We start from the raw sequence: 26,475 nt of genomic DNA, 5'->3' as shown, positions 1-26,475 counted from the left end.
GTCTCTTTAAAATTAAACCTGAAGAGTTCGGTTTAGAACCTGCTCTATGTGTAAAGTGCCTCGAGATAACTTTGTTGTGATTTGGCGCTATACAAATAAAGATTGATTGATTGATTGATTGACATGTTTGACTGTTTTCCTTTCCTGTTTTTTCATGTTATAGCCCAAACAACTAATCCAATCATCAAAAAAGAATTGGCAGATGAATTATATCAATCAATCTTTATTTACACAGTACCAAATCATAACAAAAGTTATCTCAAGGCACTTTCACATTGAGCAGGTCTGTGCTCTTTAAATAATGAATAATAATGGCAATAATCTTTAGTTGCAACCGTATATCAGAAAGGTACAAATATTGTTGAGTGCAACACTTCCTGCATATCTGCTGTCAGAAACTCAGAGCTGTTAAATGATCCAACAAGCACTGTGTTTGGTTGTAAATGTATTCAGTTTCAGATTCAGTTTGGGAGGAATTCTATGACCTTTGTGTAGTATTTTGATCCCAAATGCTCTGATGAAGCATTCTGAATTCACTACAGCACTAGTTCATGCCTCTGACCTCCATATCAACATTGACTAAACTGTCAGACACAGACCTCCTATTCTACTGTTGGAAAGGGGATTTCGGATGCAAGTACTTACTTGTTTGTTGACGCTTTCTGAGGACTTTAGCAGCAACCATGAATATGTTCTTTCACTTCAATCCTGTTGCAATACCATGGCAAAGAACTAAAGCCATTTGACTCCTGGCACCCATTTGCTCAACCAGTTAAGTTGGACCGGTTGACAGTTCAATATCTCATCTTGGAGATCAAACAAGACAAATATTACAATTCTCCTTTTAAACCAGACAGAACAGTAGTTTAGTGACCAGAACAGGGGCTTCTTTGCTTCTGAAGAGTTTGGTCCCTGATGTGAGGTTTGGTGCACTTTCCCAAGAAGAACCAATGATACTGAGCATCACAGAGAATCACTGCATATCTGCTTCAGAAAATATTTATCAGAAAGCCCTGAACAGTTCTACGTTTCAATGCTGAATTCACTTTTCTGCACTGAATGAAATAATGTTTCATTTGGTAATCATAACAGAAGTAAAACCCCACACCAGCCATCACCAGGGACGGGTGCTCCTGTATTCCTGCTTGTGCTTCACCCACTGAGCAGTGTAGCTGTTGTCTCCCACAGTCCAGGACCAGCAACTTCCTTCACTCTCTTTGTCCAGCAGATGTCTCTGAATGACCAAGAGGTCTCCCGTTGGACTCAATGCTCTGATCTCCTCTTCAACACCGAGGCCTTCAGCATCTGTAACCAGCTGTGTCTCTCTGTCTACGGAGGTCTGGCTGCAGATGGCATTGTTCTTGGATGCAGAGTGACTTAGAATTGAGAGAGGCTGGGACCTGTGTGAGGATGTTTGTAAGACAGAGTTCAATGGCAGGAGGAGGAAAGATGATGGTAATAAGTAATATGTAGGCCAACCATTGGGATAAAGTGTGCAGACATTTGTGGCTGAAACGCTCAGTAGAGCACAACTTAAACAGTCAAATGCTTCCACCAAACCAGTCCTCATAATAGAGCCTGCACGGGTTCTTAATCCTACCCCTGCCCTGTTCCTGCTGGATCTCTGACCATTACCGCCCGCTTCTGCAATGTGTGTGTCCACTCCCACCACATTCTGACCATTCCTCTCCTCACAATAGAGTTGCATTGATTTTGTGTCTTCTCCTGTCCTGCAAGGAAAATGCACTATTTTATGGTGCAGTATTATAAAACGGATGCATATCTGTCAGTAATAACATAGTGAATGGATGTTCTAGTGCAATAAGTATGCCTGTCCTAAGGCAAAATGACATTGTTTATTTTTACTGTCTATAAACATGTGTTGTGACTATGGTTGTTTGTTTTACTGAGGTTGTTCTCTATTGTTTTGTTTCCCTGTGTCTTTAACACACTAATAAGGAGGAGTGCTCCTAATGATGATAGCATGTGTATTAAAAGTAGCACTAACCTGCAGTTTGCATAATACAATATGCACAAATTGTTTGGTATTACTGTTCTTTGCTTGTTCAGGTGAAATCAAAAGGTAGCAGCAGTCAGTGGTGCTCACTCACGAGACTGTGTGTATGTGTGTGGAGGAGTGGCAGCAGGTACCAAGTGCTTGCAGTGAAGTAAGATATATCTTGTGTTCAGCAGGAAAACTTTTAAAATTAAAAATATTTACATATTCATAGCAGGGTTTCCCACAGCACTTTACAGCTTAGGCGTCTGCCTAAGCAACACACGCCTGCCGACTTAAATAACATCTTCCAAAAAAAAAGAAAATCAGACGTAATGTTTTATTGTCAAGGCTAGTTGCGTTTACCGTTTACACGTGGCTGTGTTATAGCCTAGTTTTGAAAATCAGCTTGTTTGCTGTGCACAGTAATGATGTGTTCCATCAACCATCGCCTCTTTGTTTACATGAATCTCTGCAGGGCTATAATTACTCTTAAGTGCTTTGTAAAAAGACCAATGATGTCATTAATCCGGTGAGGACAATCTTCTTTGACCACATTTTTCTGTGCGTTTTAGCCACAAATGTCTGCATGTCAAGTGAGTTATTATTTTTTTCTTACATGCTTGTCAACCTCCCTGATGAGGAACAGATCAATGCCCAAATGACTAGTGGAGTCATACCTGCTTTGTGGTATGTGAATACTGGCCAACCTGTGTGTGTCTGTGTATCCCAGTGCGTATGACTGATTCCCCACTGGTCTCGGACCTGAGGAGGCACAACGTACTAACACATGAGGGGGGACAGTAGAGCTGCCTGACTGTACTGCACCTGACTCTGGTTATGTGCTGTTCATTAATGGCTTTATTTTACAACAGAAGCCACCAAGAGCTACATCCAGCATCTTAAATTTGGGCTTTCTCATGAAAAGACTTTGGCCTAATGCTACTATTATACTAGGACCAGTATGTGAGAGTTAGTGGCATCTAACAGAATGGACTAGGCAGAAATAGAACATTCATAAGTATGTTTTAATTGATGAATAATCATCTGAAATAAGAATCGTTGTGTTTTGGTTACCTTAGGAGGAGCCATTTATATCTACATAGGGAGCGGGTCACCTGCCATGTTGCACCATCATGATTCTACATTAGAGAGCGATTTTTTTTTATTCCAGTTGTTTGAATATGACAACAAACAGGTCAATACTGTCTTCAATATTTTAGGATGCCATTAAAATATAGATATATAGATTACATATCTACAGAGTACATCTGTGATTATTGGGAATCCTGTGGGTCTGTTACTGTACACTGTTTAGGTATTATCTTCATTTCTCATAAGAAGGTGTATTGTTTTATTGAACAAAGTAACTCCAGGTCACTACTTGTACAAGAACTTACAGTTTTGAGACAAATTAATTGAACAAATTGAGGGTTTAATGTTTCCCTTGGACTTTAAAGATTACCCTTATGGACTTAGTGCCAAGATGAGGTTTTATATTAATATAAGCATCATGTTCCAACACTACAATGGAAGTGGGAATACATTCTGTTGTGTAGGTGGACATCTGCTGCTTGTGATCACCTTTACCTGCTTTTAACAAATATGGGACAAACCTCATTAGGTTTGTCAGACTATACTAAAGTCCAGTTTCCCATGACATGAATAAGCATATCTATCAAGCCAATTATTTGAAGTTGTATTGTATTGTATTCTATTGTAAAAGCTGTAAAACAGACATTATACATTATATAGTTTGGTAAAAGGTATTGTTTAAATTAATGTTAATTAAAGTTAATTCATGTCAATGGAAAATCAGCTTCTAGGACAACAAAGTAAAATTTAGCATCAGTTCAATAAGACTACATGTTACCACGTGATCAACATTCCACATCTGTGCCAGCTCCAATTGTAGATGAAGACTAAATACAGCTGAATGCTCCTTCAAAGCTAGTAAATGCACCTTGAGTTCAGGTTGTTTTGCCACAGAAATACAATATGTCCTAATAAGTAACAATTACATTGTTTTTTCAGACATAAGTATCTTGACTGAAGAAACCAAAGAATCGTGCACATTCTCAATTACTTGTATTTATTTTATTAACAACGTTTGGCTCTTAATTTCTTCATCAAATAAAATTCATATACAGCAGTCCTATAAAAGTGTAATGAAGGTCTGAGGACAGACATGTTAATAGAATACAATTGATTGAGCTGGACTACGGGATTCTTTGGGTTCTTCATACAAACACATAAAATCTTGATTGATGGATTCACAATTGGCGCTTTTCCACTACGAAGTTCCAGCTCGACTCGACTCGGTTCTTTTTGCGTTTCCACTAGGGATAGTACCTGGTACCTGGTACTTTTTTAGTACCTGCTCTGGTGAGGTTCCAAGCGAGCCAAGCCGGTACTAAATGTGACATCAACAGACTGCCGGCCACTGATTGGTCAGAGAGTTGTCGCTGGAAGCGTCATGAGCCGTCCCACACAAGAATCAAACCCGGCATTTTAAAATACCAGCAGCAGCGTTACAACCATAGTTACAGCCATACGGTGTTACCATAGTTACAGCTATATGGCTCAATTTTCTTGCTTTGTGTGTGACAAAAAGCCTCATACAGCAGCAAGTACACCACTGCCTCAATGTCCTCCATTGTTTATGTGTTTTGTGTTGTGTATAAAACGAAGTCACGGCAGTTTCACGGAGCCGTGCTATGACGACCCCGCCTACGTTGAGTAGGTACTTTTTTGTAATGGAAAAGGTCTGTTCTGGAACCGTGTCGAGGCGAGCAGTGCTAGAACTGTATAGTGGAAAAGTGCCAATTGATTCAGTGATTCTACACAATAGAAATGAAGCATTGAAAAAAACATTTTGACCATGTGACACTAAAAGAATATGGCCAGTACCACAGTATGCACTCAACCTTACCTGTTAAGTGTCTGTCTAGCAGTCCCACAGCTTTGCTGTCCATGTGCCGACTGTACAAGCTGCATCTTGCAACTAGACCCTGTTGGCTACCAGAGAAATGGCAGCAAGGAAGCCAGCAAGGGAGATGAAAAGAAAAAACGAAAATATAGAGACCAGGGTGAAGAAGAGAGAGGAAAGGAGTACAAGGGGGAATGAAAGTGCAAGTCAAAAGACCGTTACCAAAGATAACAGAAAGATAAAAGGGGAAAAAAGAAAAGAAAGTTACAACACTGAATAATGAAAAAGTATAACAAATCACAAATAAATACAAAAACACAAACATGGTGTATCATTGAAATCAAATGTATAAAAATGAAAAGGCTACAGAATGAAAACAGGACTTTGGAATAGAAGTTGCAGCCTTAGCTTATAATAACCAGTTTGCTTGGTTAATGCAAATTCATGTGTCAGTGACAGTGGTATGACAAAAGGCAATCTCACATGTGCAGTTTTGTGGCAGATAGTTTAATGGATTTTAAAAAAGGCAAGCCGATAAGCCATGTTCCCCTCTGCTGGGTAGATAATAATTAAGTTTTTAAAAAGGCCTAATGGAGCCTGTTCTCTCTTTGTCTGAGTCAAATAATCATTCTAATAACAGCACACACCCATTCTTCCAAAGAGACAGGCTATCAATAAAACTAAGACACCACAGTCATCCCTTCAAAGGAAGAAGCAACAGTGCCAGTCAGAGGGTGGTCAATGGAAACCCAGCTGAGATCTATTAAGGGAACTATTGATGTATTACCAGACGATTATGATAGTGAAAAAAAGAGACAGAGCACACAGAATGAATCAAAGGGGATAAAAGGAGACAAATGGGGTGGATGAATGGGTGAACAGATACATGAAGGGGAGGGAAAGAGAAAGAAAGAGACGGTATTTAGAAAGCAGTGCTGGAGCAGAACAAATAAGTAGGAGAGAGTGAGGACTGCATCTTTGTGCTGGACACAATGAGTGACTAATGAGAGGAATCTAACATCCAAGTGCCAAGCTGAGTTAACCTAGCATTGACACATGCCTTCTGCACACTGTAAGGTTTCAGTGTAAGTACAGATATGGAGGCTTCTATGCATAATGCTTACACACCACACTTTGTCACTGCAAGACCTCATTAACAACTGGTAATGAAAGTGCAACATTTTAAAGTTAAACATTATTGGGACAAGGTTTATCAATTTTAAGCATTATCAATTATAAATCAGCAACACATCTATCATACAGCTACACTAAATCAAGCAATTACAAACTTCATCATAAACAGCAAAACAACTTACAGCACTAGCAGACATGTGTGTGTGTGTGTGTGTGTGCGTGTGTGTGTGTGTGTGTGTGTGTGTGTGTGTGTGTGTGTGTGTGTGTGTGTGAGAGAAAGGAAAAAGGAGAAACAAGATGGTGGACATGGGGTCAAGTCACGCAAGAGATCCGGACAAGGTGATGAGGGTGAACCACGTGGGGTTACACCACGTGTGAATTTCGATCAATGGAGTTTACCTCGAGATTTCAACAGTGGTCAAATGGCAAAAAAAAGTCAGTCACGCGCCTCTGAAAAAAGACGTCAGAGGAAGACAGGTAAGTGTCAGTTAGGTCCAAACTCAGTTCTTGGCTGAATCCTGATGGAGGCCTGGTTCTTGCAGCTGATCGCCTCGGCGGGTAGGTGGAGAAAACGGAAAGTCGAGGAGCGGGACACAAAGGTTATCCTTTGTTTTTCTTCTACTGGAATGGGGTAAGATGCTGGGTTACACATCTTTCTTTCTTTGGATCTGGGAATTATGTTTGGAATGAATGCGAAGCAATCTCATGCTCAACCAACAACGAAAGATTAACAGTATGCACATGTTTGCTGTGCAAGCCACATGAAAGCAATCCTTTAGCTCAGCTCTTAACTTTATATCCTCAATGACATAAAAAACCATTGTGGGTTGTTGGCAGAATTAGAGATGAGAATTTGAGCAGGCTGGAAGTCAAATGTGAGTGTGAGTTTGCTAAGCCTGATGGGAGCTGGAGCTGGAGCTGGAGACTCTCGTTGTCTAAGTTGGCACTGTTTTCACTTGTCATATGCACTGAGATCCCCATAAAGGCCTGGGGTCAGGTTGTTGTGTGGACACGCAGGCCAGGCCCTTTGTCCTGGTCATGTCCAGCATTCCCCCCTTTGGGCTGAACATTGGGGTGCTGGCCACATTCTTAATCATTCTTAATTCTTAAAAGGCCAAGCAGTTCTGTACATTGGGAGCAATCCAAGAGTTTCACACAGTCCATGTATTCCTGAGGATAAGGGGGCCAAAACAGTTCATACAGTTCATAGAATTCACGGGGCTACTCAAGCCCACTGCCCAAAGGCAACCAAACTGACATGGTATTCTGGGCATGATGACAAGCTACCTGCGTGACTAGGGAATGCGGTGGTAAGTTCAGTTGGTTTAAGACTTAACTTTTTGTAGTCCCTTTAGCCAGAAGCTGTTGTTGAAGGGTTTTTGTCAATGGTGAGGTTATGATCCGTTAATAATCTCAGTCTCTTAGTTCTTGGGAGAACCATTAAGAACACTGTCTGGTTTAGTCATAGTTGTTCGAGGGTGTGGACAGTTGTCCGTGTGTTTGGATTCCGCTTAATCAAGGACAGCTTTCTTGCAGTTGGAGAACTTCATTGTGACGATGCTCAGGGATTGGCTTGCAGTGATTTGCTTGTTGGCATGGCTAGTACTGGAGCAGTGGGAAGAGAAGCTTGCTTCTAGATCAAACTCTTCTTGTCTCGGTAGGCCAGACAAGGAGCGGAGCAGAGTTTTCCCTTCATCCAGCTGAAAGACTGCTCCTGCTCTCCCCACTAAAAAGTCTTGTCTTAATGAAGGAGCTCTGTTAGTATGCAACTTACACAAGTGTGATATGTGAACATGAAGCCAGTGCACATACACCAAGTATGGACTTTAAAATAAAGCAGGGGGCATCTTGTTTCCGGCAGTTAAACATTTGTAATCAACAATATTTGCTTATTCATAGAGTAGGAGGGGTTTAAGGAATTACATTTTTTTGGATAAGTTGACAAGAGTATGTTTTATATTTTTTAAATAGGGCTGATGCAATTCAGGGTATAACATTTTTTTTTTGTTGTTTTTTTAAAATTGCGTTAATAGTGCTGCTCACTGACTCACTCACTCTAAACCACTGTCATGGATTGCCGTTGCAATCGACCTCTGTAAACTGTGCACAGTGCACGGCATGTGCCAATTGTTGTTACTTTCCTTGCAATGTCCCATAGCTCTGCAACTTCGGAGAAGTGATGGGCATATTTTTCTGCATAGTGTCATGTTTTTTGTTGGGTATGCACTTCATTATAATGTGCTGTATGTTTTGTGCATGCACATTTTTCTCAATGTGGAACAGTGTAAGCCCTAATCTCAAAAACATATATCCTGGTTTATGCATTACCTACACTTATATACACTTAAAACGTTAAGGCTTATGATAATGAACATAATATGCTTTTTCCCATTTACTGTTATTCACTATAGAAAGTAAAACTCGATACTTTGGTAAATACTATATGGAAAAAGTCCTTAAAGTTTGGCACCTGGCCATTACACCAGCTAGAGGTATTAACATGGAGTTGGTCCCCCCTTTGCAGCTGTAACAGCTTCCATTCCTCTGGGAAGGCTTTCCACAAGATTTTGGAGTGTGCCTATGGGAATTTTTGTCCTTTCATCCATTTATGAGGACAGGCACTGATGTTGGACGAGAAGGCCTAGCTCACAATCTCCATTCTAGTTCATCCCAAAGGTGTTCGATGGGGTTGAGGACAAGGCTCTGTGCAGGTTAGTCAAGTTATTCCACACCAAACTCATACAACCATGTCTTAATGGACCTTGCTTTATGCACACAGTCATGCTGGAAAAGAAAAGGGCCCTCCCCAAACTGTTTGTTGGAAGCATAGAATTGTCCAAAATGTCTTAGTATGCTGAAGCATTAAGATTTCCTTTCACTGGAACTAAGGGGGGCTATCCCTGAAACACAACCCATACCATTATCCCTCCTCCACCAAACTTTACAGTTGGCACAGTGCAGTCAGGCAGGTAATGTTCTCCTGGTATCCACCAAACCCAGACTCATCCATCAGACTGCCAGACAGAGAAGCGTAATTCATCACTTGTTTCTAATGGCAGCGTGCTTTACACCACTCCATCTGATACTTGGCATTGTGCTTGGTGATGTAAGGCTTGCTTGCAGCTGCTTGGCCAAGGAAATCCATTCTGTGAAACTCCCAGAGCAATTTTTTGTGCTGATGTAAACGCCAGAGGAAGTTTGGAAATCTGCAGTTACTGAGTCAAAAGAGCATTTGTGACTTTTACCCACTATCTGCGTCAGCAATCGTTGACCCCACTTCATGACTGTGCGTGGTCTGACATTTTCTGGCTTTGCTGTTGTTCCTAAACACTTAAACTTTTCAATAATCCTTGCTAGATATTCCACGCTGAGTGTATCTAACTATTAAAATCAATGATACAGATATCATGATGCATTCTACAAGAAAGGCTACAACTAAGCCAGGTCTGCAAATCGCAGGTTTTGAACTAATGCAGGCCCTAAAAACTATATTCAACATGCCATTTACTGATGTTTTGATGTTGCAGGATGTCATAGGATCATAATGTCGTTGATCATTGGTGTTGATATGGGGAGAAAAAACAGAAAGCAGACAAGTTCGGTTTTGTCCATAATCTGAAATGTTGCATTTTGTTTTGACATGAAGGGCCACTGTACAACATATATATCATTTCATAATACTGCCATTTGAAGAGTATCCTGATAATGGCTGAAGCCTGAAGAAACCAGATCCTTCGGTTTAGAATATATTTTGTATTTTAGAATATATTTTGTGATACAAATAAATCTGTGAGTTTAAGCAGCTTTTTTGGCTAACATTACTTTACATATGACGAGCACTCCAGATACACGTAGCCACTAATGATAGCACTAGTGTAGCCTCGTTGGCTAAAGCTGTACTTTGATGTGCAGGCAGAAAACTGCAAACTGACTGGCTGTTGTCATGTTATTTCTGCTGTGGAATAGGCTGTTAGATCCATATTGAGCAAAAAATGTCTAAAAATGTGTCGTTTATCATTCATTTAATTGTATTCCTGTATCAAGTCTTATCGCCAAGCCCTATGGATCACATTTAAAAAAGAAAATACATTTGACACATTGCTAGAAACACAATAAAGAAACAAAACTATCACAGAGAAGACACACAGCCAAAGAAATAGTCCTCGTAAAAAACTGTCCACAGTAAAATCTTAACAGGCACAGTGTTTCTGGTCAAAGCTGTTACTGATGATTTTTTAAATGTCATTTTTAAATGCAGTCAGCACCACAAACTAAACTTTTTATCCATAATTTGATGGAAATTACAGAGCTCCCAACTTAATCACTAAACACTGGTTACACCTGTAGAAAACTGTGAACCTTGATGTAGAATAACTAATGTCCCACGTGGCCACCTAGCGGACATTTGGATGGCATTGTTAGTTGGTTGGATTGTTTTCGCACAAATTGAAATATCTCAACAACTGAAGGATGGATTGCCATGAAATTTTGAGGATGAAATATTATGAATTTGATGAGCCGTGACAATCCATCTAACAGCAGGTTGGAACTGTTCAGTTTGGCAAGAAGTATCAACTTCAAATGTCAACTTTGATTTTCCCAGCAGGATGAATTAGGTCAAAATTTGACTTTGTCCCATGTGGTTTATGATATACCTGGAAAACAACTGAATCTCCCATCTGCCTCAGCTAATGGGAGTTCAGTGCTTATAAGCAAGTGTCAGCATGCTAATACTCAAAACTAAGACTTAGCTTAAAGCACAGCTATGCCTATGTACAACCTCACAGGGCTGTGTAGAATAGATTGGCCTTGCAAGGTTAGTTTCAGTGCTTCCCAAACCACCTGACACCAATGGTGATGCAATCTACTATACCAAGAGTTCTCAGTGGCTAACACACTTGATTCAAAGTAAAATGTTTTGGTTGGAATCCACTGTTTTTAAAAGGCCCTGCACATTCATCATGTTCCATCAACATAGATTAATTCACATATTTTGGGTGATTAGACTTGTGTGGCTGCATTCAGACTGTGCTCGATTTAAATCTCTGTATGGGTGCGTTCAGGCAATGCATGATCTAAATTTCTCTGGCTTTTCTATTTAATTGAGGTCTGACAGCCTAGATACGTGTTGTTTCTTACCTGCTGCGTCTTGCTCTGCAACGCTCGATGAGAGGGGATTGTGGGCTCTGGTCCCTGTTGCCCCCAGGGGCATATGCTGGGGCGGCTCGAAGGGGCGCTCTGGTGGGGGAGGATCCCACGCTGAGGGAGTGGTAGTACTGGGAGGATACCGACCGCTGGGGTGAGTGAGGAGGGACAAATGGCCAAGGAGGAACCCTCTGCTCCTGACGTACCACTGTAGAAGAAAAGTAATACACTAAACTGGAACTTGAACTTGAAAGTATGAATGAATAATCCACAGTTCTCATAATGCAACACAATCAAGTAAAATGATCACATAGCTCAAATTACAGACAATGAACCTGTCAGTCATAGGGCTGGGTAAAAAAATCGATTTAATCGATTTTGGATCGATTTCATTTAAATGTTGCATTATCGATTCATAGGGCATGAGATCGAATTTTCCCCATGAAGTTTTTTTAAATTTTTTTTTTATAAAGCTTTATTGGTTGGCATCATTTACAGAAACAATATGTTTTGATACAGCGGTAGTAATATGAACATAGGGAAACAAACAGATATACAACGTCAGGGGTTACTTTAATACACAATGCCATAATGCAATTTGCAGTGATGGAATGTTGTAGTTCAAACACTGTCACTTGCAATTCCTTTCTAATTTCAAAATTGCACTTTTGAGACTTGAGACAGTTTTGTTTACAGCTCAAGTTTAAACTGTCCAATTTACAAGTTTGCACTTAAAACCTGTTGTTTAATGTGAAGAGAAAAAATAAAGTGCATTTGTATTTTGTAACACAGTTGAGCCATTTTCATTATTTAAGAGCAGATTGAATCGAATCGAATTGAATCGTGATTAATCGATTCAGGACCTTATGAATCGAAATCGAATCGATTTAGGAAATTGGCCACGATACCCAGAACAATTCATAATTCATCCCTTCAAAACGTCCTCGTTATTCAAATGTTTCATGAAACAAACACCCCTTAGAAATGGGTAAAAATACATCTGTAAAAGGAATGTTTACCTTCTCTCTCCATTAAAGAGTAAGGTTTGATCTCTCCGTCTGGCCTTTTTAGGGGAACTTTTCTCAATTGGGCCACTGTGGAAGAGAACACACTCAGAGAGCAGACCAGAAAGAGAGCATGACGGAATCTCTTGTAAGGCTACAAGACATCCCTCCTTTAATACTTATGCATGTCCTTTATAAGCTAAATTTCCTCTGCCAGTACTATAAAAGTAAATAGTGGTAAAGAGTGGAATACTGGTAGTAAAGGCTTACTGGGAGGATCCATAATAAAACAGAATTCACACATTGGTCCTGATATCTTCAACAGCTTAGTGCAGATTTGTAAACATGAGTGAATATCTCCCCAAATCAGAACCTAGGACTGGACTAATAAGTGTCATCAAGAAAGCTACTAAAAGTGTTTGTTGATATTCAGCCATGGGAAAAAGTTGTTCATGTTACCATTACTTGAGCAGTCGAAGATAACCATAATCCAATGTTCAGATTCAGTTTTGAAGTAGATTTTTAATTTAAAGGTGCTGTTTTGTTTTAAGCATATTTTTAAAGTTCAATCACTCACTAGTTCACCTGCCATTGCCTCTTATACATTGCTCCTTGATAATGATGGGTAGCCACCATTATCAAGGAGCAATGTATAAGAGTTGCCCACCAGGTATAAGACATCTCCCTTAAGCCTTTGGCGACAGAAAAGCGTAAATGATTATGTCAGATGTAGTTTCTTGGGTCATAAACCATCAAATCCTCTTGATTGTTAAACTATTGCATGTATACACATACTAGTGTTATGTACTATAATACATAATTGTGATTAAGTGCCATGTGAAGTGCTTTGTAAAATGTAATTAGCATGATCATTTACAAGCACAGTCAATCATAAATTGTATATCTGGATTAACGGAATATAACGAATATAAAGCAAATTCTAAAAATGTGTTATTTTACACAAAATAATTCTTTATATACATAGCAAAGTAAACAAACAGAAACCGAAGCCTCTCGCCCAATTTCAGCTGAGATTGGCTCCAGACATTGTAAGACATCAGAGGGTCAGGAAATATCATCAGCCAGGTGGTCTGTAAGGGTACAGGTTGTGGCTCTCTGTGGATACCATAACATTCTGAAAACTGCGACAAAGTGTATAATATATGACATGATACATTACATGCCATATAATATATTTTATAGGCAAATAAATACAAGTGATGTCAAAGAGGAACTGAAACTGGCAAAAAAATAAACTATGAGAAAGGAAAATGCAGTAAGTGAGACTGAGAGCATTATAAATATAATATGGACCTCATAAAAGGACAAAGGAAGGAGGATAAGATGATGTGGATGTATGAGAAAAGAAAAGAGATAGAAAAGTCCTTACAAAAAGCCGTACATCCCCTGATCCGTCAGAGGAGAGGGAGGAGAGCCTGGGAGAATTTGATGAAACAAAAGATTTTGGAAATGGAATAAAAGCAAATCAGCACTCTTCGGTTGAGTGCCCTTTTTTCAGACTTATCTTGCTAATGACGATGATTTTATTGTTCCACATATACATATTCAACAAACATGAAAATGAGTTTGTCATAATGCCAAAAGTAAAAGTTCACTTAAAAGCTGCAGAATGCAAAATATGTCACATAAACTCCTGAACTCGATAACATGTATTCACAAAAGTATGTAGTTGTTCTGTTCTGCAGCATTCTTTTCCAAAACAAGAGTAAGTGGTTTAGGTTTCATATAAATACCAAGAAGGCAAACCAAATGCGCCCACTTGTCCAAACCTCATAGCTCATATTACCGCATACAACAAAATAACTACATAATCTCTTTTACAATCAAAATAAAGCAAGGAGAACAGAGAAGTGAAAAAGTTACCTGATCTGTTGAGGAAGAATGCCTCAAACACCACAAAGTTATTAACCTGGAAGAATAAAAAGACAACTGCAATTACAGATACATACTGTATGATAGAACTTAGATTATTAGATTATTAGATTAAATAATCACTTTGTGTCTGTGTGTTCATTCCTAACTCCCCATGACCTTTTAGTGAAGTGTACAGTTTGCTGGGCTTGTTATACAGGTGTGGCTAGCAGTGAGCTTTCCTGTGCAAGGAACCACAACACCAGCTCCCTTATACTGAATACGTTTGTGTCAATTTACAAATCAGGGAGTGAATGTAAAAATAATATCAAGATTATACAAAAAGCTTTCAGGAGTCCTTAAAGGCAAACACCCTACAAATTCAAAATAAATGGAAAAGAGGGGGAGGAATGGAAATATCTGAAGATGAGTGAGAAATCTATGGAAATCCCAGTGGACAACTACATCTTCCACTATTGGAAGGACTATGGGTAGAAAAATGTTGTAAGATTTTTCATCACCCCTGCCCAGAAGAGATATCAAAGCCATCGAATGAATTGCCGAAAGCTATGTGGAGCAAATGTGGGCAACCATTATCATTTATTTTGGGATTGCCCCAAAATTACATCATACTGGCAAAATTCATAAATGCTTAGAAACATTATTTCAAATCACTATTCCATTTGATGCTCTGACAATATATATGGATGATGTAACACAGAATATCCAGACTAAGACAAATACCTTATGAGAATATTACTTATTGGAGGGGAAACAGCTCTGACTAGGAAGTGGTTGCAACTAGATGTTCCATCATTAGAAGAATGGTTAAACATTATTTATGAAATCTACACAATGGAAAGATGAATATTTTCTACAAAAATGCAAACGGAAAAATGTAGGGGAATGTGGTCAAAATAGGTTAAGTACATCATCACACTGAAACCTGAACTGCTTTAATGGACATTGCTGTATCTGATGGACTACTGTCGAGACTGTGATATAAGGAGCATGTTTTTGTGTATTAATGAGTGTGTGTGACATTGTTCAAATGTTCAGTTAGCTACTTAAAGTTAAATGAAAGGGGTTTTTATTTAGATAATGCTTAATGCAAATATTTGAGTCAATTCTATATTCTATTCTATATTATGTACTATGAACTGTAAATGGGATTGAAATGTACTCAAATGTCAATTTGCACATCAGAACCATACATGAGCCTTACCACCCATGTCATAGACAAAGAGTGGATGCTTCAGAGTTAATGCCTACAAACAGCTTAGAGTCAAGACAGACAAGTCTGTATTACTACCAACAAGTGAGACAAACATTGTGGAGGCCACTGCACTGAACGGCTGGTATAAGACTGTTGTGCTGTGGTCAACGGCTGCATTCAGAAATTGGTAAGCGATCCCTTTGTGTTTGGAGCAGTTCAAATTTAGTTTCACATACTGTGATTACCTCAGTATAATTATATCACTGCAAAAAAATCATAACATGAAAAATAAAGTGGAATATTAACATGTTTTAATATTAAGTCGCTACATACAAATAATGTAATGTGATATTACCATCTCTGAAATGTTATTTTCCTTATCAATTTCCCTCACTTTCTCAGAGAAAGCAGGTAGAGACATGATAGGTTGTTGTTGGTTTAAAAAAAGTAGTAGCTGCCTTCACCATCTCCTGGAAAAAGAAAGGAGAGCCACCTACTGCACAGGAAGAACATCACCTGACCTCACACAAGCTGGTGACAGAATCTTTTACCAGGTGGGGCTCTCATCAAAAGAGGATTGGACCGGTGCTGAGAGTAGTACAGGGCCATCATAGAGCCTGGTTAAAGGGGAGTTTTTCCTTGTTGCTGTCACCAAGTGCTGCTCATGTGGGAATGTTGGGACTATTTAAATTAAATGTAAGAGTACAGTCTAGATTGATTGATTGATTGATCCCACAGGTGCTCAGTAATAACAAGAAGACCAGACACTTAGTGACAACCTGGCAGGATCTGGATGTATTGGAGTCCATGAACGATACCTTGAATCCACTTTTTTGGTTCACTGACTCACTCTCTGGTGAGTAATGTTTGTCCTACCTCAAGCCAGAACTCAATCTATTCAAAACACAGATTCTGAAAGCTTCAGAGAATAATGCACAAAACACACTTATTATACACACACTGGCGCCATCCCAGGTGGCTGCCTGTAGCCGCAGCTCCTGTAGTGTTTTTAAAATTTTCGTTTATTTGTTGGTTCGTTCTTTTCGTTTGTTTTTCTGATCAATCACAACCTGTTTGCAAGAGTTGTGACAATGGCTAAACTTAATTTTGATACCCTTCTCCGCGTTTTTCTACTACTTTTTCTAGTCTTTGTAACTGGGACCGTGCCGATAGTAGTTGGAGCATTGTTTACACGCGTGAACAGCTGATCGCTGTTTACATCCCCCCGTCAGCTGATGCAGCGGTAGCCTGCGAAACCATCAGCTCCACCGCTGCTAAATTACAGACTGAATACCCGGATGCATTCATGGTTATTACAGGTGATTTTAATCATGCTTCACTGTACAAAACTTTAAATAACTTTCACCAGTAAATTGACTGCCCCACCAGAGACAATAAAACGCTGGATCTTCTGTGTGCTAATGCCATTGATGCATATGACGCCACAGCCCTCCCCCCCTCGGCAGGTCAGACCACAACTTGGTCATGATGACTCCCAGGTATGTCCCTCTGGTGAGAAGACAACCCAAGCACACCAGGACAGTGAGGAAGTGGACACATGAGGCCACCGAGGCACTGCAGGACTGCTTTGAGTCAACAGACTGGGATGTACTCTGTGAGCCGCATGGGGATAACATTGATGATATGACTGACTGCATCACTGAGTACATCAAATTCTGTGAGGACACCACCATGCCAGCCCGGACCGTATGCTGCTTCTCCAACAACAAGCCATGGATCACCAGCAACCTGAAGGGCTTTCAGGTCTGGAGACAGAGAGGAGCAGAGGAGAGTGCAACATGGACTCCGAGATATGCTGAGGACATGCATGGACAACTACAGGAGGAAGCTGGAGGCCAAACTCCAACAGAACAGTGTGAGCGATGTGTGGACTGGAATGAAAAACATCACGGGGATGAAGGGGAAAGACAGGCAAACATCAGGGAGCAACCATCCAATGGTGACTACAGGCCAGGTAAAAAGGCAGCTGGAGAGACTAAATCAGCGAAAGGCAGCAGGCCCTGATGGCATCACACCTAGGATCCTGAAGACCTGTGCCAGCCAGCTGTCTCCTGTACTGACACACCTGTACAACCTGAGTCTGAGTCAGGAGAAAGTCCCGATGCTGTGGAAGACGTCCTGCCTGGTTCCAGTCCCCAAGAAGTCGAGGCCATCCGACCCAGCTGACTATAGACCAATCGCCCTCACATCCCATGCGATGAAATTCCTGGAGAGACTGGTCTTAGACCAGCTGAGACCACAGGTGAGAACGTTTCTGGACCCTTTGCAGTTTGCCTACCAGCCCCACTTAGGAGTCGATGATGCTGTCATTTACCTGCTGCAACGAGCCCATATGCATCTGGATGGTGGGAGAGGCACTGTGAGGATCACATTCTTCGATTTCTCCAGTGCTTTCAACACCATTCAGCCTCAGCTAACTTGCACAGTTGAAAGACGCAAACCTCAGTGCGCTGCGTTAGTAGATCAGCTTGCACATTTTTTGCGGGTGATGTCAAGTTTGCACACGTTTTTACACACGCAAACCTTTAGTAAATCAGACCCTTTTCTGTCTCGACACAGGGTAAGACGGTCAATTCATGATTAAAAGCTCTGTTTTCACCGTCTACTTTTCTCTGACTTATGTCACGCCTCGTCTCTTGTCTCTTACTGACAAGCTTCAGCCCCTGCACAGAGCGGAGAGGCTCACTGATGATGGTTTATTCAAAGCATTCATTCATGTTTTGCGGATTTTGTAAAAAAGTTTACATCCTTGAACACCTCTATTTGCCTGCCACTAGTTTTACTGGCTTTGTAGGTCAAGGCTCTCTACCTGAGTTATTGATCTTAGTCCTGTTATTCTGTCATGGATGATGGTGATTCAGAGATTCTGATAGACACATTAGAATTGTTTGCTAAAGGATATCATTGCCAGTTATATCACAGTTACACCCATCATGTGTTTCTTATATGCCTCTAAGGTTTTGATAAAAAGTCAATTATGAGAAACCGATTTCATATAATATCTGTTATCGGAATACCTTGCGATCCCTCCGCACTTGTATGCCTATCAGAGAATGCAGGTCAGAAAGGGAATTTCTGTGAGAATTGAATCTTTTCGTGTCAGCATTAGGTTAAGCAGGGTGGTATGCTACCTCCATTCTTGTCTACATTGTATAAAAAGACTCAATCATTCTACTTATGAACATGATTTGATACATTTTCTCCATGCAATGCTGGCAGTAGTTAATATTATGCTCTAAATATGACATCTTTATCAAATATGACATCTGATTTAATGCCATGAGAAAATTCTCAACTACATTTGTATAATATCAAAGTAATATTTAGGCAACATGAGCACAACTGAGGGTCCTACAACTAAGAATTCAAAGAGAATGAATAGAGAAATGCAATCATTCTTCAACTAAACTCAACTTATTTTCCATGCATAATACCAAATAATGAAACTGAAGCCATAAAAAACTGCCAAAAAGAAAGAAACAGTGGAAGGAGGCAGTGTCTATCATAATGAAAGTCACATTATTTTCACACTGTCAGATTAAAGCAGATGTCATTTTATTTGAGTCTCCTGAGGTAAGCTTATCATTTAGAGACATCATTTGTAGAGCTGGGAGTCAGACTGGTGTGTTTTAGTACAGCATGCAGTAGATAGTGTGTATGAAGTGTTAGTTTTCTCCTGTTTCTGTGATAGTTAAGTGCAGACTTTACCTGAGGAACACTTTGTGTCAGGCAGTATTTCTTCGCCAGGAACGACAGGAATTTGGGCGAGGGCCTGTCGTAAGCCATGAGCACTGGCTCTGAATCCTTGTGCTATAGTAGAGAAGGAAAAAATATGCAGTCACTGATAAACAACACATAGCAATGAACTGCCACTAGGGCTTGGCAATTAATCGAAAAATAATCAAAACCGACATTTAAAAACTCTAATCGACTTAATCTTGCTCATTTCAATTAATGGTGGTGTTGACTGTTGCCATGACAGTAAAGGTTGCATATCTTTAAGGAATTTGAAAACTTGTCTCCAGTGATCATTTTAACCCAAACCATGATCTTTCCATAGTTCTAATCAAGTAAACTAGACATTAACCACAGCGTCACACCTTAAAACATCATTATTTTACCTCCCTAAAGATCCTTATGTGTGAGGGCAGCAGTGTAAAATACCAAACAAAAGAAACTGTGAAAATACAAAATTGTTCATCCAGGGTGGAGATAATCGCTCATTAATCGTAATCGAGGTTAAAAGTTCAAATAATCGTGATTTTAACTGCCACCATCAGCAATTTGCCGTTATCACATTGTTATTATTGTTAATACAGTTTTTGATTGTTATTTACGGTGCCTAGGCTTTCTGACAATTTTTCGCATCTGATGCACTTTGAAAGCTTGGATGGACTTGAAACTATCCCTGAATAAAAAACAAACACCTTTCTTATATACATCAAGTTCTTTGATAGAAAACACAAGAATGTGGACATAAACTGAGGAGAAAGGTCAGCTGAGAAATGTTGAGGCCTCAGTATGCTTCAACTGAACTAGTTCATACAACAGGCCTTTCACCCTGCCTTCAGGTGTACACATGGGCACTTTGGTGTTTAGTAGTCACTCTGTACTGGTTTGTTTAATATACACTGAACCCTTTAGGCACAATAGTATTAAAGTAATCCATTATGCCAAACTGATGGAAAAAATAATCTGAATTAGTCAGAAAATAAGTTGAAATACGTTAAAAAAAGAAAAGCCTATTGCAGATTTATCAGAATTGATGTATACAGTGTGTCAGCCAATAAGCAATACAGAGATGTCAAAGATACTTTTGCAGTCATTTAGAAACCTTACATGGTTTGCTCACCCAGGGGCAATGAGTTTATTTTTCAGCTGTAAAATGTCCCCTCAGAGTTGTATATTTGGGTCATAATTCTTAAAAAAAAAAACCATTATAAAAGATTCAAGTTTATGGTATGTATTTGTGTTTTAATAAAAGGAGACAGAGAGACAGAGAAAGAGACAGAGAGAGAGAGAGAATATCAACTCTTAAGTAGTAATCACATTGTTTAACTTAATCTGCAACTCACTGAGGCAGAAGTCTGTAAAGTCACAACAGTATGGTTCATAACTGTTCCATCATAACACTTGTGTCCGCAGGCTTTTAAACTCACAGACTTGTCACACAGACTGGAAAGGTGAATGTGATTACATCCTCCACAACTATAGTTTCTAGTAAATGCTTCACCTGCAACATGAAATCAAACAGCTCCAGCCCGTAGCCATGTCGCTGCACGTTCTCTGCTATGTAAAAATCCAAAACACACAGCGGCTCTGCCTCTATGTGTACACCTTGTCTGTCCTGTGGAAAAAACACAAAAAGCACACCTCAACAGTTGTCAAAGGAAGTTCTGTCTCACACAGGCTTGACTAAAGGTAATTCTGATGTGGTCAATGCTTGCAGGTGTGACTCAGGACTCTATTATAAAAAGAGTGGTGTTTGTGTCAGCTGTTGTATATACCTGACGCCTGGTGTGCAAGGTGTCTGTGGTATAACCTGTGACCCCTACGAGGTTAGGCCATGGTTTTAGCCAGTTCATGCCCTTATTAACTGGCCTGGGTTGAAGGGGCTGGGATTATACAGTGGCAGGAGGGCTGCAGCAACTAACCTATAGTCAGTTGGATCAGTAAGGCAACCTGATGACATTTGTTGCAGGATAAACACTCATCAGGCTCTGCCTACTGTACTCCTAGAGTCCAGTACAGTGTGGAGCATGTGTGAGATAGAAAAAAGGTTATGGTATTGTAATCCTAGTTCTATGAGCACAGGTGGAGCCCTATAGACCCTGCTGCTTTCAAGCTGAAGTGGTTTCTGAATGGGAATGAGACGTTCCCTTCTATACTGTGTGGGACACACAGAATCGGTAGGCACGTCCTGATTGGTCAGCTATGTACATGCGCATTTCAGGGGGTAATTGCATTTATGTTACTGGAGGAGAGTATCACCTATAGAGTCCATAGAGGGCTCAGGCTGTACTTACCAGGGTCACAACATTGTAACATTTGTTTAAATATACACAAATCAGTGAAGCATCTGGAATAGAAACTATCCTCAGAAAACTGATATTAGAAAAAGAAATGAGGACAATTAAAGAACATAGGTGAGACTCACAAGTAGAAATAATTTCTTGTAGCCGACTTTGAGGAATCCCACAACTACACCACGTCCTCTGTATATAGGAGAAAGGAGGGGCAGCATGGTTGGTTGGGAATTGGGGGAAAAATGTGTGTATGTGTATAATGACTGTAAGCTGAAGACAGGATGTGAGATGTACCCATTGCTCTCTCCGTCCTTCAGCAGGTAGACCTGATGCCTCTGGGACTGCAGCTTGGATACACTTGTTATGGGTGCAGTCAGCTGCTGGGCCTATGGAGAGCAAGTACACATACTATCACACATGTATAGAAACAGTCATATAACATGGTCTGAAATGTTTCCGTACTGATGGTGATTACAATACCAACATCAAAAGATATTTTTTTCAAATAACTTACGTATATATTTGACCTTAGAACAGTAGTTTGAAGTAATAATGATTGTTCGTTTGTTTTATCCATTGTAAAGCATCCTTGGGTTTGTGAAATGCGCTATATAAATCACACCTATTAAGTTTTAATAATCCCAACTCAAGTTAAATTTACAACCCTTTTTGTCTTTAACTACACAGTACAGTATTGATGAGTGGATGGGAATTCCTTAATTGTCATGGAAATGTTTTGTTATTATGGGAGTTTAGAGGAGCAAGGAATGAGCTGGGACCTCTGAGGAGCTATGAGCAAGGATATAGATATATAGATGGATAGATAGATAGATAGATAGATAGATAGATAGATAGATAGATAGATAGATAGATAGATAGATATACTTTATTGATCCCAAGCTGGGAAATTACAGTGTAGCAGCAGCATTACACGGACACATAGTGGCGATACATACACTACGATATACTAAATACAGTAACTATACATACTAAGATAGCAAAATATAAATATAAAGAATAGGCTATACTAAATACAGTTACTATACATACTAAGATAGCAAAATATAAAGAATAGGCTATACTAAATACAGTTACTATACATACTAAGATAGCAAAATATAAATATAAAGAATAGGCTATACAAGTGCGGCCGTCAAAGAAGTCTTTTACCAGACGACACGCACCTTATTGGAAATCAGTTATTGATTGGCCGCTGCATATGATCAGACTGATCTAATACGTCACAACATCACTACAGTTTCATACTGAGGTGGAGACAGATTGTTTTCTGGTTAAAAATTGAATTGTTAATTGTTTATCTGATCAACAGAAGAACCATGAGCTACTTTATTAATTAGAAAGATTTTTCTTTTCTTTTCATGATCTGTTATTTCTTCTATTAAAGCTGCAATCTGTAACTATTTTTTGTGTTGCTAAAATTGTCGTTATGTTCCGACAGTTGAATAAGATACAGATAAACTGTGATATAATTTACTGTCTCTGGGTCCATCCAGTCTCTCTCTCTCTCTCTCTCTCTCTCTCTCTCTCTCTCTCTCTCTCTCTCTCTCTCTCTCTCTCTCTCTCTCTCTCTCTCTCTCTCTCTCTCTCTCTCTCTCTCTCTCTCTCTCTCTCTCTCTCTCTCTCTCTCTCTCTCTGATGCAATTTAAGAGACGGATGCTTCTTCAGTTTAACATGCTTACAGATGACCAGAATTTGTGACAACACAACTAGTTTGGAGCCAATCATAGTCCAGTATGCAATTTAAATGTGGAAAGATGAAGCCTCCAGTGCACATAAAGTAAGGGCATTACAGTGAAGGTGGAGATATCTTTTGTCCAGCAGTAATATTTTTGAAATGAACAATATTTCCATATTCCTAGATTCTGGATTTTTCAATAAGGGTATAAGGTATAGGTTATAGATGTCATTTGAGAATATCTAAAGAAATAACTATGAAAAAAAAGTCATATTTAAGTATTTCTAAGTCTTTAAAACCCCTTTTTCATTCAATAAAAGCCAAAGTTGTCAAATGCCAAATGTATGAACACAAGCATCCTAGGTTTGGGCATTGTCCATTGCCAATGGATGACAGTTGACCACTGAGCCCTTTCCATCATAACATTGTGATATACAATGTTATTTGTTTGAAAAAAGTTTTTATTCTGTTTAATTATATAAGAAATTATGTAGGTCTAAAGTTGAAGGAAATTGTTTGTGTTTATGTGTTCCTCCAACTAACGTAGGCCAGTGTAAAATGTATTTATTTATTTTTAAATAGTGTCGTGCACATGAATCTATTGACGGGATTTATCTTATCTGGAATATGATGTATAATCTTTGCCACAGTCACTGATCAATATGTCTGCGTTTGGGGTGGCATCCGCCCTCTGTTTAGAAGCAGCTGAGATTAAACAATAGCTAGTCCACTTTATAGGTCAGTCAATCTTAAATCAGCGTGGTCAGGTTAGCGTGGTTGTCGCTAACTTTGCAGATAACCATCTTCACTTTTCAAGCAGTTGGGGAAAGAACAGAGGAGACATTTCTTTGTTTAGAGAAGCTGCAGCATTTAACTGAGACAGTGTAGTCTGTACTGTAGATTTACTGCCAGACTGACAACTTACTGCTAACCTTTTCCTCTACTGCACTCACGCTCATCGCCATTTTTGTGCCTCTCATTCAACCACACAGTCACTATGCACACACATTTTGCATTGCCCTATTCCTTAAAGGAACTACCCTAATAAAAAAAGGTACTACGGTTTGATACCCAACCCTACCAACATGAAAGGCATCATTGTTCAATACAATACAATGTACATCACTTTACAATATACACCCAGTAACCAGGAAACCAGAGGCTATGTCCAAGCTAATAGTGGGCCATGCGTCAAACATAAGCTTTTCCACAGTCTCATTATATGTGAATAGATTAGAGACAATAAAATGAAAGAATAATGTGACAGTTGAAAAGGTCAGATATAAAGGAGCTAAAACAGCCTGTAAAAAGATAAGTGTACTATACTGAGGGCCAGTGTTAGATAAATAAGGAGTGTTTTCTGTGAATCATGCAAAGCTATTCTAGCACTGTCCAAAAATGAAAATTTAGAGCTAAAATGACCATAAATGATCCTGTTGAATATCAACCTTAACCGTAACCTTAGCCTAACCCTAACCCTAACTCAGACCGTAACCCTACCTTAACGCTAACATCACTCGTGACAGTTTGTCCCCCTTACTGATCCAATCCAACATTTACCTTTCTGAAACTGGCAATCTCACAAGGAACAGGACACAACAGAAATAAATAATGCCGACCTATTAAGTTCACACTGTCTGAGACACTGCAATAGGAGAGGTGGATGTTCACTGGAGGTGGTTCATTTAGGTAAAAATGCAAGTGATTTGAATATCATGAAGTCACCTGAAGCTGTGGTAAAATATAGTGAACATTTCTCAGTGTTTTGTGAAAATTAATCCATTAATCACAACAGATAGTAAATGAAAATGTTGAGTAAGTTGCAGCTCTAACTTGAACTTGTACGTTTGTCTTTTATTAGATCATCACAATGTCTCAGTTGTCGTATAAAATCAGCAATCATTATTTAACCATTAGCAATGTGTAATTCCAAGTTTCAGTTTGGTGATTGTGTTATGTGTTTATGGTTGAAATGACACTTAATGAAGTATAGAATTTGTTACCACAATCCCAGTACAATTGTATTATACAACTGCAGTGTCAGGAGACAGTGTAATGTCTGTGAATATTTGACTGTATGTTATAATTGCAGATAACCATGCACAGCAATCCCCAGTTCCAATTACATCACGAGCATGGTAGACTGAGGGTTTGTCCATAATAGTCTCCACATGACATAGATCATAACAATAATACATAAATAACGTAATTGTACATGTTCACAAAAAGCTTGCAAAAATCATAAACATACTTCCACACCTGCAGAAACTCACCTTTGCTGAGGCTCTCCCAAGTTCATCAATAACTGTGGCTATGTTGGCCTGAAGATCTGGCCTACAGAGACACAGCACAGTAGAATGTGATTTGATTAGCAGTATTTAACAATAAAGTATGGCTATAACTAACAATATTTTAATTATCAATTAATCTGATGAGTATTGTCTAAATTAATCAATTTGTTGTTTGGTCAATAAAAGGTCAGAAAATGGTGAAAAATGACAATCACTGTTATCAAAAAGCCCAAAGTGACATCTGGACACGTGTTATTAAAGTGTTATAAAGATATTCAGTTTCCTGTCAAAGAGGATTAAAGAAACCAGAATATATTCACATTTGAGAAGTTGGACAATTTCTTTCTTAAAAAGATGAGCAAATGAACAAATGTTCCATCACAACATTCTAATGTTTGTATTTCCGGTGCTATCTTTCAGTTTTGGAGAGAAGGTAACGTTACTGTATGTGTGTACTGTGACATGCTAGTTGACAACAAAGAGAAAAAGGAAAATCAGAGCAGTTGCATTCTAACTTACCTTCCTGTAGATTCACGACCTGCAACAAGGGCATGGTCCAAAACGGTGACCCTCTCTGTGAATAACTGGTTAATATTAAATGGAAACTCCATAATATCTCTTAGCAAGAAGAGATGCGCAGCTATAACACCTAGCAGAGCTAAAACAGCCAATCCCAATCGCACAGCTCCAGCAGTCTTACTAGCTAGCTAGATTGCTAACGTGGCTACAAACGTTAGCTATTTCAAGTTGATGCGTTCGCACAAAAATAACAGTTAGCTGCTAGAAAGCCGAAGAAAACAACACTTCGACTTTGCAATGGGGGAAATCAGAGTGACATTAAATAATGGTCTGTGTGAGCTGCAAGAACAGGCACCTGCTATTAGACTGTCACAGCAGCTCCATTGTGTCTCTGTGTGAGTCACTCCCTAGCAACAGCAACCGTAATGCTTCTAACACAGCGACGGTAAACAAATGAGAGGGTTTGATACAAGGACTGCAACAAACGGGCGTGTGTTGTAGTAGGGGGCGTGACTTGTAGCTGTTCAAATCACACAGAACCTCACGGGTAGTAGTCGGATGAAATGTCTGTGTTGGGACTTTGGGATTAAATAGTCGGGAGCAGAACAAAATCAATACTACATCAT

At 39.4% G+C, this 26,475-nt stretch overlaps 1 protein-coding gene across 1 annotated transcript; it reads right to left on the bottom strand.

The window, feature by feature from the left end:
- Nucleotides 1-1,028: 1,028 nt before the first annotated feature.
- On the bottom strand, nucleotides 1,029-26,061 carry atat1 (alpha tubulin acetyltransferase 1). Its single transcript, XM_062435755.1, has 12 exons — nucleotides 25,850-26,061; nucleotides 25,313-25,373; nucleotides 21,638-21,729; nucleotides 21,475-21,532; nucleotides 20,551-20,664; nucleotides 19,026-19,127; nucleotides 14,093-14,138; nucleotides 12,224-12,298; nucleotides 11,199-11,412; nucleotides 4,929-5,014; nucleotides 2,677-2,761; nucleotides 1,029-1,400 (listed from the first exon to the last, which is right to left on the bottom strand). Exons 1-12 carry the CDS (start codon nucleotides 25,939-25,941, stop codon nucleotides 1,115-1,117), a joined length of 1,311 nt encoding a protein of 436 aa, XP_062291739.1. The 5' UTR covers nucleotides 25,942-26,061; the 3' UTR covers nucleotides 1,029-1,114.
- Nucleotides 26,062-26,475: the final 414 nt, after the last annotated feature.

This window comes from Scomber scombrus, chromosome 16, assembly GCF_963691925.1.
Source record: "Scomber scombrus chromosome 16, fScoSco1.1, whole genome shotgun sequence".
Lineage (NCBI taxonomy): Eukaryota > Metazoa > Chordata > Actinopteri > Scombriformes > Scombridae > Scomber > Scomber scombrus.
Note: the sequence above shows the minus strand (reverse complement) of the source record. Positions and strands in the feature narration are given on the sequence as shown.